Source organism: Mytilus galloprovincialis, chromosome 3 (genome assembly GCF_965363235.1).
Source record: "Mytilus galloprovincialis chromosome 3, xbMytGall1.hap1.1, whole genome shotgun sequence".
NCBI classification, from domain to species: Eukaryota; Metazoa; Mollusca; class Bivalvia; order Mytilida; family Mytilidae; genus Mytilus; species Mytilus galloprovincialis.
This window is the reverse complement of record NC_134840.1, coordinates 36,485,578-36,505,270: the sequence shown is the minus strand read 5'-3', so window position 1 is coordinate 36,505,270 and position 19,693 is coordinate 36,485,578. Positions and strand designations below refer to the sequence as shown.

Genomic DNA, 19,693 nt, shown 5'->3' with positions numbered 1-19,693 from the left:
TTATATATCATAAAACTAATTTTAGTTACAAGTAACTGTTTTAGCAAATATTCTTCTATCATAAAAATCTGATATAATGAAAATTTAAAGACTTCAACAAGATGGAATACCAACTTATCTGTTTATCTTACCTTCAATTCGATTAAAGATTTGTTATGACCAACACTTTTCATAAGTTTTCCAATGCCAAGCTGACCTATTCTGTTGGAACTAAGGTCAAGGTGAACCAATGATTCTAATTCGTGTAACCGTTCAGCAATACTTTCTACTCCTTTGTCGCCGATCCCATTATATGATAGATCTAACTCTTGTAAAGTGGTGTTATCCTAAAGTGATAAACAATCAATTAATAAAAGATTATCGCTTGATTATGCAAATTTATTCCTTAAAATAATGGACTGGAAATGGTAGAACGATTTTAATACGGACAAGATTCGTTTGTTTTCTGTTCATGCTGTGTGGACTGAATTATCACGAAAACGATAAATCTTATGAATCATACATAATCGAAGAACCATTAATGATAAACTTAGATAAGATACCATCATCGATAGAATTTAGTATGCCGAATAAATTGCATGTAAAAAATGAACCGATTGAATTAATGGAACTGATTTACCTTAAAATGCATGTCAAGTCCGTATAGGTTTTTTTTTTAATGACATCAGAACCATACATTTGACAAATTATGCAATTCTAAATTTTAACAAATTTATCATGACCAGTGCTTCGGCACCGACCACTTGGTGAGCATACCCTAGATGACTGATAGCGCTCACTCCGTGAGTGGCATCGGCAAAGTGCATGGCAGTGAATCGGAACGAAAAGTATCGCGAATTTAAAAACGACCTAAAGAACATTTTAGAATTGTGATACTAGTACTAGGATACTACCTACCTTTAACCCAACGAAGAGACTTTTTATTCCTGGTTGTCTGATATTATTCCAACTCAGGTTTAAAACTTGCAGTGTTTCGTTGCTGGCTAAAAAGTGAAAACACATAAATACCTTATATAGTTAAATCGATGAAAATTTTGCCAGAGGAGATATAAAATATAAAAAAGAAGATGTGGTATGATTGCCAATGAGACAACTATCCACAAAAGACCAAAATGACACAGACATTAACAACTATAGGTCACCGTACGGCCTTCAACAATGAGCAAAGCCCATACCGCATAGTCAGCTATAAAAGGCCCCGATAAGACAATGTAAAACAATTCAAACGAGAAAACTAACGGCCTTATTTATGTAAAAAAATGAACGAAAAACAAATATGTAACACATAAACAAACGACAACCACTGAATATACAGGCTCCTGACTTGGGACAGGCACATACATAAATAATGTGGCGGGGTTAAACATGTTAGCGGGATCCCAACCCTCCCCTAACCTGGGACAGTGGTATAACAGTACAACATAAGAACGAACTATAAAAATCAGTTGAAAATAGTATGAAATTCAAAACAGTGTAGCTGTGGCCATTGATTGACACATTAAAATCATTCATTGACTGGGACAATTTAGGTGAACGTTTGTATGTAACGACCAATGCTCACTATGTACTTTTTAAAGACACTTAAACTATGGGGTCACCAAAGGTTCTCAACACCTAAATAAAGTAATTCGAAAAATTAATCAGAAATAACACGATATTTTGATTTATATCAATTATATAAATTAAAACACAAAGGTTATTCCTGATTAATTTTTCGAATTATTTTATAATTAAAGGCGTTAAGAAACCTTTGTTGACCCCACAGTTTAAATGTCTATCGTAGGTACGTCATGAACAGTGGTTGTTACAGACAAACGTTCACGTAAATTGTCCCAGTCAATGGATGATTTTGATGGGTCAATCAATGGCCACAGCTACACTGTTTTGAATTTCATACTAGCTTAACTCATCAGATGGACAGCCAATTAAGTGAAAGAAAGATAACTCCACTCTATATATTGTTTTAATGTTAGCAAAATCTTTATTATTAAATGTATACAACTTCATTTCGTGGTGTTGATCAAAGCCACTCAATTTGAAACATCCTAAACTGAATGTCTTTATCTCTGTTTGTTCATTTATTTACGATTTACTATATTTTATCAGATTTTTGCTTTTTAGAAGTATAATAACATATTTCCTATCATTTATTTACGATTTACTATATTTTATCAGATTTTTGCTTTTTAGAAGTATAATAACATATTTCCTATCATTTATTTACGATTTACTATATTTTATCAGATTTTTGCTTTTTAGAAGTATAATAACATATTTCCTATCATTTATTTACGATTTTCTATATTTTATCAGATTTTTGCTTTTTAGAAGTATAATAACATTTTTCCTATCAATCTAAAGTGACATAAACAAACAAATTGTAAATCTTCGAAGATTCTCCTTACACAGAAGCTTGCTCCTGATTGTAATTGTAAATCTTCGAAGACTCTCCTTACACAGAAGTTTGCTCCTGATTGTAATTGTAAATCTTCGAAGACTCTCCTTACACAGAAGCTTGCTCCTGATTGTAATTGGAACATAACTAGAACTGAGATCTAGGATATGGATATTTGTACCTTACCAATATATAAACGGATTTACAACTGCTAAACATCAGTAGATATCTCTGAGTAGATATGTTTGAATAATTGGTGATTTCTTTCAAACGAGTCGATGCAAAATGGCATAATCCCGTTATGATATGTTATAGTAGAGAGAGGGATGCTTATATTTAACCAAACTATAATTTTGATGCTTATGATATGTGCTTTCTCTCGATTTGCACTTCAACCTAAACAGTTGACACTTGTTCTCCATTTTTTTGTTGTTCTAATAAGCATTTGTAATACCTTCTTGTAAATCAATTCAACAAGTTTATGATCAACTTTAAAGTACTAGATTAATTTTGAAACTTATCTAAATCTTAACAGAAATATAAAAAAAGCCTGTTGCTCAATATTGTCTGTACACTTACCCAAAGCTTTTCCTAAGATAATACCTCCCTGGTCACTCAGCTGATTGTGGCTCAAATCTAAGGTTTTCAAACCAGATTTCTATTATAAAAAATATTGAAAAGAAACAATAACATTTACAAGAAACAATTCTGGAAATAATCAAAGTATAGTGAAAGTATTGGACATTATTTTTTTTTTAAGAAAACCGATAAGTTAAATTAGCTTCTTATCTTAAAATGTGTCTGTTGTACGAAGGAAAAATAAACATATAACTTATAGAACTGAGTCAGTTCATGTAATATATTGAGACGGTGTAACTGAAACTCAGTTAAGTATTGTTAGAGGTTAAATTTGCTGTTGGCTAGTTACATTTATATGTTTATAAATATAACACAACCTTTTTTTGCAGATTTTGCGAAATTAAAAACAGCTTTCATCCTTTTGTATTGTTTTAAATCATTCCGCAGAAAGTCTTTTGAAATTTTAGCTTAAACCAAAACTACATTTTTCAAATGTGTCCTAAATTTCTGATTACACATAGGGACCAAATATTGTCATTGCTCAAAGGATTGTAGGTTGGGAATTAGTTTCTTCTTAACTCGTATCCTCTGAGATCACTTGGTAAATAAATCCAATCTTAATCTCAAATTAGAATTTTTTTTTTAAATCATTCTAGTATTGAGTGAATATACCCTTAACTAGATAATGCTGGAATGGAAACCTCTACTCGGACTTTTATCAACGTAGTTTCAAAAGACATTGTCCACATTTTTAAGACAATATCAACTATAAAATCGAACCTATGATTCTGATTAGAAAATATTGTTGTAAAACATAATATTGGGTCAGGTAATAATGTTTCAGCAAAGTACGTAGTTCATTATCAGTTCTGTTATAAATTTATAAGATAAATTGACATGACAGAATATTAGTATTTTCCGAATATGTGTGTATACATACGTAATTCGATAAAATGGTCCCAAAAAAACAAGCATCATACTCGTTGAATCCATTGCCTATAAAATAAAATGAAAACATAATGCGCTACTACTATGTTTTCTTTTCTCGACGGCGATGTTCTTTTTGGCCCCCTTTCCAGGTTGTATATTTCCAACTCGTTCGGTATTGACTATGCCTGTGCCTGTAGCGATTTGTTTTGTGTCTGTAGTGTGATCTGTCTTGTGTATGTAGTATGATCTGTCTTGTGTCTGTAGTATGATCTGTCTTGTGCTTGTAGCGATTTGTTTTTGTGTATGTAGTGATTTGTTTTTAGATTTTAAAATCTTTCATTGAAACCAAGATGTTTATCGGTAAAATTATAAGAATCTTAGCTAAAATTATAGTCTGAGGATTTCTATAGCAGTTTTTTGCTACACATTGATCTATTATATATTATATATATATATATATATATAAAATGACTGAATAAATAGTCAACGATCAATCTTACAGGGCGATGGATCACGTAATATGATTCTGTACACTACAAAATATAATATATAACAAGTCAAAAAGGGTACAACATCACCATTAAATAACTATAAAATGAACAAATATTAGATATTTCGGATAACTGATATCCTTCTTCAATAATAGCACGATGTCAAATGAATCATGTAAAAATTTTCAAACTGAGAAACTTTTTCTAAATCTCAAAATTTATACAATTTAAGCGAACACCACAGACAGATATCCTTCCTCAGTGCGATTCTGATGTTAAATGAATCATCTTAAAGTCTTCTTAGATTAATCTGTTACAAGCATATATTTCAACTCTCTGTTGTAATAAGCCATATAACCTATTTCATGTTTAATATTTTTTTAGAATGGTGCAAGCGTCTTAACTGATGTTCGGTTTGACTTTTTTATTGTATATTTCAAGATTGTAACAGTTTAATCTAAGAAGACTTTAAGATGATTCATTTAACATCAGAATCGCACTGAGGAAGGATATCTGTTATCCGAAATATTTATAAATAATTACATTTATAGTTACCTTTTTTTTGTATTTGGAGTTGTTGTGTACACTCTTTTAGGCGTTTATATAATTTATTTATTGTGTACATGTATCGTTACTCGTAACGATCCAGCGCCCTCGTGGGGAAAATAGTTGACTATTATTCAGACGTTTTATATATACAACTCGTCTAAACATCAACCGAACAATGTTAGATCTGTAAATTTGCTTTCGCAAATATTTTGTTCTTCCCTCGCCGGGATTCGAACCCATGCTACTGAGATATCGTGACACCAAATCGTCTGCACTGTAGCCGTCCCGCTAGACCACACGACCACCTGGGCTTCACAAAAATAAAGCTTTCGGTGGTCGTGTGTTACCTTTCCTCGTCAGTTTTAATCTAGCGTCGTACTACAGTACATGATATATAAGGCATGGAGATGTTATTGTTACAGATCAGCTAAATTATCTATAGTAAAGGATCCTACAAATTAATGCAAGATACAGTCACAGAAAATAATTATATTTATAAGTACGTCTGAGTCAGTCTGTTGTAGAGTTGTCACTGACTCAGACGTACTTATATATATATATATATATATATATATATATATATATATATATATATATATATATATATAGAGTTGCTGAAATATGTGTCATTCAGTCGCTTGCAGATAGTTGTTTTGTTGGCAATCATACCAAATCTTCTTATTTCATATTCAATGAAGTGAAATCAAAACACTATTCATATACTACTAGTTCCTAATAAACATAAGTGAAAGACCATTTGTATTATTTATAATTCTTTCTATAACGTTGTTTTTTTCTTTCTTTCTTTTCACTGAATATTTATGTACTAGTAAATAACAAGAATACCTGAAATGTTTACAGTAATGATGTTGGCGTTGTCTTCTAACAACCGCGACAAGAGTTCGGCTCCATATGATCCTAGTGCATTTTCTGAGATATCCTGTAAGTATGAACAAACTTTGTAGTGAATGAATTTACAAAAGAAAAATATTTTATTTCATTACTCTTTTTTTTTTTATATATTCAACTATAATATCATCCGTTACAATACAGAAGGCTTTTTTACAAACGGATTTCAATTGTAGAGAGACAAGACAAGAGAAAGTATGTACTTTTGCAATTACAGCAAAAGCCTACGTTTTGCTATATATATTATACCCACTTAAACCAAACACTGATGCTTGCTCTCATTTGTTTAAAATAGTTTCTCACTATAAATAAAATTCGATTTTTATTCAGTTCTTTTCTTTATTTATTTCAAAATGAATACAAGCTAACATACCACACTGGTAATGGTATCGTTTTCTTTTAACATATCAGTAATAAGTTTAATTCCAGATCGTCCAATGAAGTTTCCAGAAATGGCAAGTTGAGTGACAGCATTGTCAAACTGTAAAATAACAAAAAAGTCTATGTGCAAAAAATATAACAGACTGATATTCCTTGTCCCATTTTACAAATTGGCTTCAGTTATTATCATTTCCTCGTTACATTTTTCGCCCTAGAGAATAACTCAGAGTATAGAAATTAATCCTAGTTTCCCCGTCTTATGTTTGGGATGTATAGATACGCAGCCACATTCAATTGGAATGGGGACGCAAATGCTTTGCAACGCATTCGCAATGTATGAACTGTTTGAAGAGTTGTTGCAAGTGTTTTCAAACATGCACACATCGTAGTACTTTCCATTCAAGAGGCTTCAGATTATAAGACCGTATTTCAAACGGACATGCATGACTGAGCATTTATACATCAACCATTAACCGGGGTGCCGTTAGCATTTTTTTCTAGAGAAATTCTGGGATTATAGTTTTTGTTCCAAAGTTACCAAATTTCTCTTGTTATCCTAACTTAAACTACATATTTAGTAAAACTTAAGAATAAAATGAATAGAATTGATTCATAAATACCGTAAAACATAATGGTCTAAAGGAGATACTATTCATGTTTTATGCATCGAGAAGCAAGTGAAGTAAACTTACAACTAAACTTAAAGCTACTGCTTTAGCCCCCAGTGGACCAAGTCCTTGGTTGTTGACATTAACTTTGCCCTTTTTTAGACCTCTGAGAAAACTTGAAGAAATTATAATGCCATACTTCTTGCAAGCTTTTTCATACACCACTACGGATTTCTCTTTCTCTGGAATAGCTTCTCGTTGTGGAAATTCTGCATTATAAATACACAAATATATCATAATGCTCATTTCATATCGTTTATGTTGTGACTTTTACATTCAATATATTTTGTCGTTTATGTCTTTCCCCTTTTGTTTAAACGGGTCTTTAGTGTGTCAAATTTAGTTCTGCATTTTGTCTTTAGGTTTGTTTTCAGCTTTCTGTGTAATGCTTGTACGTTTGCAGATGGCCTTTTAAAATGTCTGTTCGGTCTGTTTTCAGCATTCCGCGTAATACTTTTACGTTTGCAGTTGGTCTTTTAATGTTTGTTCGGTTTGTTTTTAGTAATCCGTGTAATAGTTGTACTTTGCAGTCTGTTTTTGGTCTTGGTCTTTCACGTCTCAGGTGCCCAAAATTAAGTTTGTTGTGAAGGAGATTTTTAAGCGTCACATTTCTTTTCAAAATCATTCGCCTTTTATTTTGGAAATGATATGTTCTTGGTCTTTTAGTGTTTAGGCATTTTTTCTCTCCAGTTTTAGCAGTTTTAGTTTGTTTTTTTAATCAAATTGGATAATTCTTATCAGGTTTAGAAAAATAAGCTCCTTATTTAATTATATAGTTTACATAGTTTTTTTTTCTTCTTCAATTTAGCAACATAAATTTGAGTTATTTCATTAAAATAAACAATTTATGAGATATATTAACATTTTATACTTATTTTGTTGGGGTTTTGAATACATTATTTTGTGATATGCTAATTCTTTAGAAATCCAAAAAGCTTTATAAAACCAATAAAACTACAAATCTCCCATAAACTAACGTTATTGTCGTTGTTTTCCTCTTATTTTTAATGCGTTTCCCTCAGTTTTAGTTTGTTACCCCGATTTTGTTTTTTGTCCATCGATTTACGAGTTTTGAACAGCGGTATACTACTGTTGCCTTTATTTATATATAATCACGTTTCATGGACGCATATTTAACAGCCTCAGCTAGTTGTTAATGGAGTATTTTCGATTCACTTGCAAGGAACAAAATAAAATCAAATTGTAATAGCATATTCAATCTTTTTTAATAGGTCAACCCCTATGACCATGGGAAGTTTAAATGAACTGGAGATAAAATTCAATTGAATAAATTTTACGTCTTATCACTACCACAATGTTGTCTGCTTTGTCGAACGGTAAGAACAGACTTCTTTGCGAGTATTCGAAGTTTAGTTTTCGAAGTAAACTTCTAATCCTAGAAGTTAGCACATTTTTTTTTATACTGATGTAACTGACGTGTATGAAAAATAATTCTACAGGTTTTTTGGCACGATTACGAATTTATAGATGGGCGGTGTCTCTATGCAAGTTATCAAAACAGGGAGGTACGAAGTTTAGAACGGTAGATCTTCATATTTGTTTTGATTTCTAAATGCAGCGTGATAAGCTTAAGTGGAGAGGTGCTACTAAAAGTCGCCACTGTCGGTTTTTCATCTCCTTTTTTTTCTATTCATATTTCAATTTACACTACGCATAACATTTTGAATAGTTTCGTTCAAATGGTTTCACAGTAGATATTTTTTGGATTCATGCTTTTTAGTTTGTATTCTTGATTAGTCTTCTCAATCCGCGATTCATGAGATTGGTAAATCGGTGAACTTCTGTAGCTATATACTGCTGGTTGAATTATGATAATTATATGCATTTAAAGTAAAGTGTCGATTGTCAATCGCACTCATTTTCTATTTCTATACACAACGAACTCAAGTAAGCAGTCGAAAAAGATCTATACAAAAGCTGTTTATATATTGCTAACAGCTATTATATTATTTCATTTACAATTACATTGACTGTCTGCAAAGTGTATAACATTGACACACGTAAAACTTAAATTGCATAATGAAATTATCTGCATAGATTGTTGTTAAAAGAAAAGTTCATGCTATGGATTGCTTTGAAAAATGATTTCGTCGACGAGCTTTGCACTTCAAAAGCATTCATAGCTTCTTTTTTCTCTAAGCTTATATGCCCGGCCACATAATTTAGGACGATTTGAAGAAACATGTTATGTTTTCATGTTTAGCTCAACTTCCATATGGTCACAAATGTATAACACAACCAACTATAAAGTCAATCACAATCACATACAAAAGGTTGCAATTATCTAACATAATTCGAACAGATATATGTATTGTAACAACCTATTAGAAATTATAAGTTGCTTCGATAAAGCTACATCTATAACGGACAAAGTAATTATGTCCGTGACAATAAGACCGACAATCTCACGTAAAACGTAGATAGAGACAATCACAGGACCAAATATCACCACGATTTAGTCAATACAATGACAGCTACCTATTTACCAAACAGACATTCCGTAACTGAACTGTCAAACGTGTGACATCACAGAATTTGTACTTACCATGATTAACATGACGGGTGCCACTTGTATAGAGCAGGGTTTTCTTACTCTTCCAGAGCCAACTCACATTATGGTTATCTGTGTATTTACCTTTTTTTATGAACATGTTTGTCTTTTCGTTTTTATATGGGGGTTTCCATGTCGTTGTCTGATTTTCTCGACTATCAGTTTTAAGTTTTTTCAATGTCCCTATTACTTTCGAGTATCAAAAAGTTTTAAAATAAGGTAGAACATAGATATTGCAAACTTACTCTCTTCTTCCAGATCAGTATCCCAATCTTCGTCTTCATCGTGTACATCCGTATCAATATCCAATTCCTTACACTGACTACTGGCTTCTGATGGTGGTGGTGTTTGCGTTACTTCCGGTTCTGTTGTCATGACAGTTATTTACAACCCAGTTTTTGTATATTGTCAAATATGAAGTTCCATTCACATTTTGTAAATTCAGTTTTCCTTAAGATTTGACAGGTTGTAGACTATTGTATGCATTTGTAGTTACCTATATTTTAAATGAAAGTATTTGAAATATTTCAGTTCTGACTAATATATAACTAACGTAAAAAAATGTACTTAGCCTTGTAGGTCTAATTTTCTGATTATAAGAAAACAATAAACATTTAGAAACTAAGACAATAAACTTTAAATTTAGAAACTGCAATACTTTTGCTGATATAAAACCATTTTGAACGTATTTTCAAGTTTTCTATTTTCATACCTTTCAGATCCAGGTTCAGTAAACATAATTTTCATATAAAATATTTCATTGAAGGAATAAATATTTATGGTTTAATGAAGAAAAGACAATATTGAACACGTATTTGTTGAGCCTTCAAATTGTTCAATCTCACAAACTGACTATTTTATGTACTTTTTTGCTTTAACATTAAGAGCTGAAAATAAATGAGTATCAAAATAAATGATATTTCTACAAAAGAAAAAAATTGTTTGAACAAAAATTTATGCAAACAGTGTTCAAGACCAAAGTATACGATTTAAAATACAAATGTATAAAGAATGATCAATATGGATATTAGTATCTAATAAATTATTTACGTAACCAATTACAGGAAAATTAATGTCAATTGATCTGTCAAAGTAAATGTTGTGTAAAACAGGTACACACATTAAACCCTATAACACGGACGGTGTACAAAGTGCAGAAATGATCCGTAGATGCAGAACATTTAGAAATAATAGCTAATCACACAGAAATCAGCTCCCCTACTTCATTGCCACGAAGGTCTCTTTGTACCGGGCTGGCATCAAGAAAGGGTGTCGTAGGTTAGATGTACAGACTGGTCTAGATTATGCTTGGTAAAAAGTATTTGTCGTTTCCAACAAAGGTATATGCATTTCATAAGAGACTCACAGTCAGAAGTATGCAGTGTTCGATTATAAGATGGCATGAAATAAGTCTGGTTAAGTATGTCAGTCTAATAAAAGTATATTTGTTAAATTAACAATATATATGTTCCAGTGTATTATTGGTAGAAAATTAAATGTAGCAGATTATATTTTATAATAAATCAAAATTTGCAAAATTATCAATTCATTTGCAATCTTTGTTTCAACGTCTCAATACATTAGATAAGGAAACTTACCGCTACTTGAGTACAGTGAATTTTCAAAAGTCTTTTATCCACTACATTTAAGAGGACGAATGTTCACAATATTATGTCAAATACACGTTTGTACGTATCAAAATGACAAGATTTACATGTCTGTTAAAGAAATTTAAACGTCATTTGAATTAAATTATATGGCTGATCTTATCTTTTATGAAGAGTCCTATTTTTGAAATTGCATTTAATGCCTTCAAGTTTATAAAAAGCGCATTTTGATTTGTTGTTCCGAGTCTTTTCTATCAATAGTTGAATCCAAAAGACATTTGTACTTTTCTTGAACTGTCAAGGTATTAATCTTTTGAAAGTGATAATTAAATGTTCTCAGTTAAAAAGAAAGTCTAAATTTATTTAATTGAATTTAATGCAGGTATGATTTGATTTTATATTCAGCATGAAATATTAACCGAAAAAGAAATACATGAATGCATTTCTTTTCAGTTGAAAATCTACAATCTTACATAAGAGTATTTTAAAGTTTGACGATTTTCCGATTGCCTATGAACCTAATCTAATTATCATACCTTTTATAAGTGTTTCCCAGTTGCAATTTACACGATTATTATTCTACGCACCATATTAAACTAAAATAAGCGTCCGAGGAAATTTCAATTTTGTACTGTTACTCTATGCAATTTTGGAATGAAATTTCATACCTTTATTATGGGGGACTATTATGTTTAGAAAGTTTTGAATGGTAATCTTTTGTATCAAAATCTTTAAATTCAACACAAATGAAAATGAATTTCGAATTCCAATGTTTAAGTCTGTAAACGGTCCGTGTTAAAAATTTGAACTCAATAAAATCTTGATATTTATGAATATTTATACAATGCCTTTAACGGACATTACAAAAGCTTTAAACCTTCTTCAAAAGAAAATATACAGGTTAATGTCGATCTATATAATATATCACTTAAAATACTGAAAAGCTAACACTTTTGCTCAGTTTGCGCTTAATTTACTTTCTTAATAAACTTAAACTACAAAGAAAGTAAATTGTAACAATATAGACTCCTTCTTTGTTTAAAATTTTAATTGTATATTTACGTTTGAACATTACAGCCCATTGCTTCTCATACTGGTAGAACTCTAATAGTCAAGACTGTTGCATGGTAATACTAATCTAGTATCATTTTGTTTTTAATTTGCTGCATATTGCGCCGATTCTTAAGTATCTATACTCAATATGGGGCACATGTTTCCTAGTCCACTTTATAATCATTAAGCTGTTCGCATCATAAGACATATAGGCCCCCAATGAAATCACCCAAAGATAATCTAAACTTCAACACTCTTGTTATTCTTTGTCTTACATGTTATCCAAACATTAATTGAAAACAAAACATTTATGCTGTCAAATAAGTTGCACGTGCACCGGCAAACATTTTTTCCTGATTTTCAAACTCCTTTAAAAATTAAGACTGTAAATCTTGTTTAATTCTTGAATACAATTAAATAGTTACAAAACATTACCTTAAGACGAAACTTTCTGTCTTGTGCTCTCCAAATATTACAATTGTATACATGATAGATAAAAAGTAACGAATGGGATTTTTAACAAATTTCTTTATTGAATTTTTAACCGATATGTCAATACATACGGCGAAACGTCCTAAATCCATGTTTAAAATAAAGGTTATAGATTAATTTTTAGATAACCACCCCAAGGATATATGTCGCGTACATGACAATAAAAATATCATGTAGAGTTATTCTCTGTAAATTGTTAAATCATCTTTACTTTCATTAAAAGTGTTAAATCAATAGAGGTGTAATGACGTATATAAAATGTAAGTAAATGGTTAGTTTTATTGATACGTTGTAAGATTAAATACAATTTTTCATATATCTGAATAAATGTCCTGTGAAAATTAGGGTTCATTTCCTGAAATTATGTGCATGTATTGTTCATTAAAAACATAATAATTGTTATTCATTAAACCCGATATTTTGTGTTCTATACTTGGACAGAAGGGGTACAATGAAATAAACACGTGTTTGTAATTGATTGATTCATATCAAAAGTCAGAAAGTTAAAATTGAAAATAAACATATACATGAAAGATATGACATGCACTAGCACTGATAAAATTTTCTGGTATTTACTTTCAATAGTGAAGTTATTTCTCGAGACAAAACTCCTGACCTTGTCCCCCAATGCATGCCAGTAAGTCAGAATAAAAGATTAATTAAAAAAATATATATGATACATGGTAACATATCGTCTGCGGATTTGCCAATCTTATCAAAATAAGTTCACATCACTTGCTCCTCGATTTTTTATATGTCGCCGTGTGTGCACATCACTTGCTCCTAGATTTTTTATATGTCGCCGTGTGTCGGGGAGCAAGTGATGATCAGTGATATGAACTTATTTGATAAAATTGCGTATTTGCTATTTTTAGATTTTCTGTTGATACGAAGAATGCTAATAAAGTATTTCTCCTCCACAATTGAACTCTCACAACAGGTCACGTTTATGTCCATATATATGATGTAGAAAAGATGAAGCTATGAGGTAAAATTGCTACCTTCGGTACCAAACAAAATTTCATCACATTCGATCTATATATATTTATAGAATTGTTTGTATTACGTGATGAAGAAATACATTGCGGCAAACCCTCGGGTAATAATAAAATGATGAATTCATCAACTTCAAAATCAAATATTCCTTTGTATGGATTTCATAATATGGTTGATAGGATTGTTTATTTGCTATGGCCTAAAAAAGATAATAATTGTTGGAGAAAAAATATCATCAAATGTACAATTAGATATAAAATGAAAATACTCCCTACCGTTAATAAAATAAACTACAAATTATAACGTATAGAAAGAAACCAATTCTATAAATGTATACATTATATGCTATGCTTTAAATTGAAAACTAAGCTGTATGTATACAAAATATTACCAATCTTTCAAAACATTATAGAAAATAATTTAAGGTCACTATAAACGTTGTTATGGTCACCATTAAGAATGGAGTATCATTAGATCCGTTTCTATGTATATACAATCACAATTGCTTTAGATAATGAACCAGGGGTATGTCAAAGAACGTCTCGTCATTTTTCTAAAACAGTTCATCTGAAGGTACCATCCTGTCATTGTGCTATTGTAAAATATTTTTGTAAAATTGCCTTTCTATTTGCCAATGTGCTTTTTCTATATGCCATTTTATGTTTCTTTGATACAAATATGACGTGGCTCTGTACTTAAACGTCATTGCATTATTATGATATGTTAAATTTGTGTATTCTGATCTTGAATTTTTGCAAATAGCAATCATGCTTTGTTTTATGCCTTTTTGTGTTTCTTTGATACATATTTGTTTGTTTTTTGTAGTGATTAAGATTATAACACAATGTTGACTGCGGTACCCCTATTTTTGACATTTTTACCTTTTATGTCTGTTAGTTTTGTTCACACATCGTTGTCAATATAACGAAGTTTGATGCGACTGTCATACAAGTATCTTGTTTTAGGGTGGGATAAATCCTACTTTGTAAATAATCACTCTGATTCAAACAAAAATTCCCCAAAACTGACATTATCTTGATACCTGATTTCCTGATTTACAACATATTTGTAACGTGCTTTTCAACAACACTACAGACTTTCGGCATTCCAATTGGAACCAATTGGACCCCTCTTCTTGCCGACTTTATTACTATGAGGCTGACTTCATACAGGAACTTCTTAGGAAGAAAGATAAGAAGTTGTAATTATCCTGTAACTTTACTTTCCGCTATATACCGGTAGTTGATTTTCTCTCATTAAATAATTCAAAATTTGGTGACTATGTTTAACACATCTATCCCATCGAACTAGAGATAAAGGATGCAACATATCCAATTAAGTCTGCCTCATATCTTGACTGACAACTAGATATAGACAATGAGGGTCGGTTAATAACAACACTTTACGACTTTCACTTTACGAATTTTGCTTCCCAACAATGAGTTTGCCATTTCTATGTAGAACATTCCAGCAAGGCCTGCATACGGAGTATATATCTCTTAATTAATACGACATTCCCGGGCTGGTATTTCCTATCATGATTTCCTTGATAGAGTGTTGTTGTCCACAGGGAAGCTATTAAACCAAGAGTTCCAAATGGTGAAGTTGAAATTATCACTTCGTAAATTTAACAGACGCCATCACGAGTTGGTTATTTGTTATGGAATAACCATTTCACAGATGACAATCGGATGTGTTCCTTATGTCGTAACTACAATCCCCTTCCCTTTTCACGAATGTGACCTACCAAATTAAACTAGTTACCGGGTTTGTAATAACATGAGCAACACAACAAGTGCCACACGTGGAGCAGAATCTGCTTACCCTTCCGGAGCATCTGAGATCACCCAAGTTTTTGGTGGGGTTCATGTTGCTTAGTCTTTAGTTTTCTATGTTATTTCTTGTGTACTATTATTTGTCTGTTTGTCTTTTTCTTTGTTAGCCATGGCGTTGTCAGTTTATTTTCGACCTATGAGTTTGACTGTCCCTCTGGTATCTTTTGACCCTTTTTCATAAATGTGAGAGGTTTAGCCAACTTAAAAGCCAGGTTTAATCCCCTATTTTCTACATAAGAAAACGTCTGTACCAAGTCAGGAATTTGACAGTTGTTATCTATTCGTTTGATGTGTTCGAGACTTTTCCATTTGATAAGGGACTTTTTTTTTAAATTTTCCTCGGAGGTTCAGCATTTTTGCGATTATATTATTTACGATTGGATATCTTGTTTTAAACATGCAATCAAAGTATCGACATTCCTATGAGAAGCACTTGTGCTCCTTTTCTTAGTTACTTGTTCCTTTATTCATATGAGACATCCTTTACGCTAGAGCTTCTAAGGAAGAATGAATAGAAGCTATCATTATCCTCTTTGTTCCCGCATATGGATGATGTCTTTCACTAGATACACGTAACGTTAAAGTATGTGACTATGTTGCATTCATCTGTTGCATCGAACTTCTACGAATTTACGATTTCTCAAATCGGAACTTGGAAATTAGGCTCTGTAAAACCTGGTTCAACTCACCAGTTTCATAACAAAGTGCATGTTCGATCACTGGTGATTCTTTTGTAGACGAAACGCGCGGATGGATCGTAGTAATTGATTTGTACAAAACGACATTTATGTATATATGTATGTATCTAGGTCAGGGTGAACAAAATTTCAAAATTTAAAATGCCTCGCAATTGTAAGTAATCTGTTTTATAAATAAGATCATTGTATTAAAATACGAATACAATTACCCTAGACAGACCTGTTTTTGTTTTATTCATTGCAAGTGTATATGTTCTTATATCTTTGGTTTTTGCTTCCAAAACCTTTGACCTTAATCGATACGCCAAAGATATAATATTCCAGAAACACGCGAACTGATTAAAACCAAAGGGAAATTCTGGCTGCATAATGTTTAGTTTAGATATTTGTTGGTAGTTTTGTTTTCTCCTATATTTGAGTGTGAATTCACATTACTATAAGACGTATCACGGTATTTTTCTATCCCAAATTCATGTATTTGGTTTTGATGTTATATTGGTTATTCTCATCGGATTTTGTCTAATGCTTAGTCCGTTGCTGTGTGTGTTACATTTTAATTTTGTTTTTTGTCCATAGATTTATGAGTTTTGAACAGCGGTATACTACTGTTGCCTTTATTTGAATAGTGAAGAATCAGACTATAATTTGAAAGGTTAATGATATTTTACAATAGAATCTGATGATAAAGTTCAGAAAATGTGCAAATCGTGAATGGTAAATAGATTATTTACTTTGTTGATTTATTTGAGTGATACAGCATGATCGTAAATTGTGCTGTCAACACAAACTTTGCGATTTCTACAATAAAATTGAGAATGGAAATGGGGAATGTGTCAAAGAGACAACAACCCGCCCAAATAAAAAACAACAGCAGAGGGTCACCAACAGGTCTTCAATGTAGCGAGAAATTCCCGCACCCGGAGGCGTCCTTCAGCTGGCCCCTAAACAAATATATACTAGTCCAGTGATAATGAACGCCATACTAATTTCCAAATTGTACACAAGAAACTAAAATTAAAATAATACAAGACTAACAAAGGCCAGAGGCTCCTGACTTGGGACAGGCGCAAAAATGCGGCGGGGTTAAACATGTTTGTGAGATCTCAACCCTCCCCCTATACCTCTAACCAATATAGTAAAGTAAACGCATAACAATAGCCAATTTTTATAACCTTTCACCAGTAGATGGCAAAAATGACCTTATAATTGTTTTTTGTTCATTGGCAATCAACTGGATTTTACATTCTGAATATCAAGTGCACTAACGTTTGGTCTAGATAGGAGTTTTTATTTTATTTTTGTGAAGTTTCTTCGGTTAATCTGAGGTACTACTCAATTCATTCGTAGAGGGTCTATGTTCTTCTTAAAATGTTCAAGTAATTCCACACTTTCTCATGACGCCTTTTTTCTCTTCGTTTTTACTACATGTGTATTTATACAAAATTCTCCTTTCACATGGCTTTTGCTATTAGTTCTTTTATGGTTTGCATTGCTGTGCGTCGCGTCTCGGTGTTTTGTACATTCATGGTTTCGATTGGATAATCTGTTATGTCTTATCGTTTGTAGTTCAAATAATTATAAAATTGCATTTCCATACCATCATTGTCAAGTCATGTGAAATTGTTTGGGTAAATATTGTTGAATAATTATATAAAGTTCGAGATTGCACGTTAGTTACGTAATCGCGTCACTGTTTTTGATTTTCTGTGGTGTTTATCGTTGATGAATATGTTTGTTGTTGTTCTGCGGTTTGCATGATTGTCGGGTCTACTATTATATTATTTGTGTGTGCGTTTCTCTGTTAAAGATTTTCTTGCGTGTATTTGTACTGTATTCATGTCGCGTAGTGTTTAGCGATATTTTTTAACATTGTCATAAAGCGGGAGGTTTGGCATGCCATTAACCCAGGTTCAACCCACCATTTTCCTTAAAATGTCCTGTACCAATCAGGAATATGACAGTTGTTATCAAATACTAGTAGTTCGTTTATGTATAAGTGTGATGGTGTGTGTTTTTGTTGCACCTCTGTGTTCCTGTTGTTTTCCTCTTAAAGTTTATGTGTTTCCCTCGGTTTTTGTTAGTAACCCGGATTAGTTTTTTTCAATCGATTTATGACTTTTGAACATCGGTTTACTTCTGTTGCCTTTATTTACGCAAGACAAGTGCCTGTGAGTATCTTAATAATGCCATAACAAACATAAATGATGTTCATGCATTTGTTGATGTAGTTCATAAGTGTTTCTCGTTTCTCGTTTTTTTTATATATATCAGACCGTTGGTTTTCCCGTTTGAATGGTTTAACACATGTCATTTGTTTGATCCTTTATAGCTTTCTGTTCGATGTGTACCAAGGCTCCTTGTTGACCTATAATGGTTTACTTTTACAAATTGTGACTTAGATGAGAGAGTTGTCTCATTGGCACTCATAACAGATCTTCTTATATCTATATACTTCATTGAAAATTTGTTTAATGGCTGTTTTCCAAAAAATAAATATGTAATGTCAAATAAAAATTAATGTTCTGAACCTTGATTGTAGTTGTAGTGTTCTATGTTGGACGCGTAAAATAATAATAAAACTAGAGGCTCTAAAGAGCCTGTGTCGCTCACCTTGGTCTATGTGAATATTAAACAAAGGAAGCAGATGGATTCATGACAAAATTGTGTTTTGGTGATGGTGATGTGTTTGTACGTCTTACTTTACTGAACATTCTTGCTGCTTACAGTTATCTCTATCTATAATGAACTTGGCCCAGTAGTTTCAGTGAAAATGTTAGTAAAAATTTACAAATTTTATAAAATTGTTAAAAATTGACTATAAAGGACAATAACTCCTTAGGGGGTCAATTGACCATCTTACTTTGTTGTACGTTATTGCTGTTTAAAGTTTATCTCTATCTATAATAATATTCAAGATAATAACAGCAAAATTTCCTTAAAATTACCAATTCAGGGGCAGCAACCCAACAACCAGTTGTCCGATTCATCTGAAAATTTCAGGGCAGATAGATTTTGACCTGATAAACAATTTATCCCATGTCAGATTTGCTCTAAATGCTTTGGTTTTTGAGTTATAAGCCAAAAACTGCATTTTACCCCTATGTTCTATTTTTAGCCATGGCGGCCATCTTGGTTGGTTGGCCGGGTCACCGGACACATTTTTTAAACTAGATACCCCAATGATGATTATGGCCAAGTTTGGTTAAATTTGGCCCACCAGTTTCAGAGGAGAAGATTTTTCTAAAAGATTACTAAGATTTACGAAAAATGGTTAAAAATTGACTATAAAGGGCAAGAACTCCTAAAGTGGTCAACTGACCATTTTGGTCATGATGACTTATGTGTAGATCTTACTTTGCTGAACATTATTGCTGTTTACAGTTTATCTCTATCTATAATAAGATTCAAGATAATAACCAAAAACAGCAAAATTTCCTTAAAATTACCATTTCAGGGGCAGCAACCCAACAACGAAATGTCCGATTCATCTGAAAATTTCAGGGCAGATAGATCTTGACCTGATGAACAATATTACCCC

General features: G+C 31.9%; 1 protein-coding gene across 5 annotated transcripts in view; it reads right to left on the bottom strand.

Moving 5' to 3' along the window:
• LOC143067838 (uncharacterized) overlaps positions 1-12,655 on the bottom strand; it is a 40,757-nt gene extending 28,102 nt beyond the window's left edge. For 2 of the 5 annotated variants that reach the window (XM_076241415.1, XM_076241418.1), the window contains exons 1-9: positions 12,570-12,655; positions 9,720-9,970; positions 6,927-7,111; positions 6,227-6,334; positions 5,791-5,884; positions 3,915-3,970; positions 2,975-3,053; positions 898-983; positions 132-326 (exon numbers count right to left, since the gene is read on the bottom strand). In XM_076241415.1, coding sequence (XP_076097530.1) covers positions 132-326; positions 898-983; positions 2,975-3,053; positions 3,915-3,970; positions 5,791-5,884; positions 6,227-6,334; positions 6,927-7,111; positions 9,720-9,849 — 933 coding nt within the window. In that variant the 5' untranslated portion in view covers positions 9,850-9,970; positions 12,570-12,655. Of the gene's footprint in view, positions 1-131; positions 327-897; positions 984-2,974; positions 3,054-3,914; positions 3,971-5,790; positions 5,885-6,226; positions 6,335-6,926; positions 7,112-9,719; positions 9,971-11,072; positions 11,091-11,617; positions 11,736-12,569 lie in introns of those variants that run through there. The other 3 variants (XM_076241416.1, XM_076241417.1, XM_076241419.1) reach the window with 3 other exon arrangements.
• Positions 12,656-19,693: the final 7,038 nt, after the last annotated feature.